This window comes from Penaeus monodon, chromosome 23 (genome assembly GCF_015228065.2).
Source record: "Penaeus monodon isolate SGIC_2016 chromosome 23, NSTDA_Pmon_1, whole genome shotgun sequence".
Classification (NCBI taxonomy): Eukaryota; Metazoa; Arthropoda; class Malacostraca; order Decapoda; family Penaeidae; genus Penaeus; species Penaeus monodon.
The window spans coordinates 2545088-2546692 of NC_051408.1; the positions used below are offsets into that span (position 1 = coordinate 2545088).

At 41.5% G+C, this 1605-nt stretch overlaps 1 protein-coding gene across 1 annotated transcript in view; it reads left to right on the forward strand.

Moving 5' to 3' along the window:
- Positions 1 to 1605, forward strand: part of LOC119587717 (dystrophin-like) — a gene marked incomplete at its 5' end in the record, with an annotated part of 6299 nt that overhangs the window by 2754 nt on the left and 1940 nt on the right. Inside the window, 4 exon segments of the mRNA XM_037936400.1 lie at positions 215 to 339; positions 490 to 753; positions 1084 to 1183; positions 1393 to 1581. Coding sequence (XP_037792328.1) covers positions 215 to 339; positions 490 to 753; positions 1084 to 1183; positions 1393 to 1581 — 678 coding nt within the window.

Genomic DNA, 1605 nt, shown 5'->3' on the forward strand with positions numbered 1-1605 from the left:
CCTCCCACTCTCTTCCTCCACCTATCTTCCTACTTCAGCTTGAGATATAATAACATGCTAAATTTGTGTGGTCATTGCTGTATTGTGACATATTGGGTGTTTTGGCATGATCGTTGTCAGTTCATAAGAAATGCAAGTAAGGCAGTTTGTCCACATTGACTGGTTTATAGTCGGAGGACAAGAAAAATAATCATGATCTTTCAAAATTTCCCAGACAACCGGGAAAGAATGGCGCCGTGCTCTGTTGAAGATGGTGCGCAACAGATTCGGAGGAAGACAAGGTTACAATAAGCAGCGATATTTAGCCATTGCCTCTAGTCCCGAGTCTGGGTGTGACTTGTAAGTATAATGTCTCTTGATGTTACTGATAAAATTGATTGATAGTATTAATTCCATGTTTTGAAATGTCTTTAGAGCGTAGAGCATTTGTCATCAAGGAATTTTTAGCATTTGTTCAGTTTATCCTATATTTTCTGTTACATATTTTAGGACCAGTCTATTGTGTGAAGCCGGGGGTGTTCAGGCGTGGTGCGGAAACAGTGAAGACGAGATGGAGGACGAGGAGGAACTCATGTCTCGCACGATCCTCCATCCCTCAGAGGACAATGACTCCAATCATTCGGGAGACGGAAATAGCGGTGACAGTGGCAGAGGAAGCCGAGGAAACGGATCTCCGGCTGAACCCACCATAATGCCAACCACTCCGCGGCAGCAGATACACTCGGTGATCATGCACTTAGAGGAGGGACACAGGTAGGTTTTTGTGCGTTTTTGTATGTTATTATGAGTGAAGGAGAGAAAGGTTATGCGATCCAGTACTTTGTGTTTATGCTGGTGTTTAAGTTAAATTATTTCTTTTAAGGTAAGATAATGGTGTCAGACCAAATAATGATGGTTAGCTAAGGTGATTCAGTACATACTTATGAATATTAGATACAAGAAAACAAGTAGGTTACTCCATTTAAATTCCATCAAATCATGTTGATCCAGATCTTGATGTTACTGCCCTGAAAACAAACAGATTTTAGATAGAGTGCACAGGGAAAGGTAATAGAGTTGTTTCATGTTTCCAAAATGTTTCAGGCAATTGGAAGAGGATGCGAATGGTAACATGCAGAAGAACGTGGAAGAGCACACCCAGCAGTTGCAAACACAGATCAACAGACTCAAGGCAATCCTGCAGGTGATTTGGAATTATGAGTCTTATCCTTTGTACATGAAAAATATCTCACATTTAGACTGCTTAAATTGCTAATGACCCAAATTGGAAATCTGAAATCTGATGTTTGACACTAACTACTAAAAATTGTATATTTTTTTGTTCTTGCACTAAATTTGTATGGAAAAGATGTGAGATATTACAGTTGTAATACAAATGTCTGCAATTTCCAGAGCTACACTTCAACAAAAGCAGCGCCACAGATCAAGCCTGGAGGAGCGAGGGCAAGTGTGAGGGGCCTTCCCCGATTAGAAAGCACTCCCATAGTAGGGGAGCGAGGCCTGCTCCTCAACCTGTCTCCTATTGTCAAGCAACCCAGTGCTGATGACACTGCCGTATTAGACAACAAGGAGAACCATCTGGTGAGTTTTTGTTCATCTCTCCCT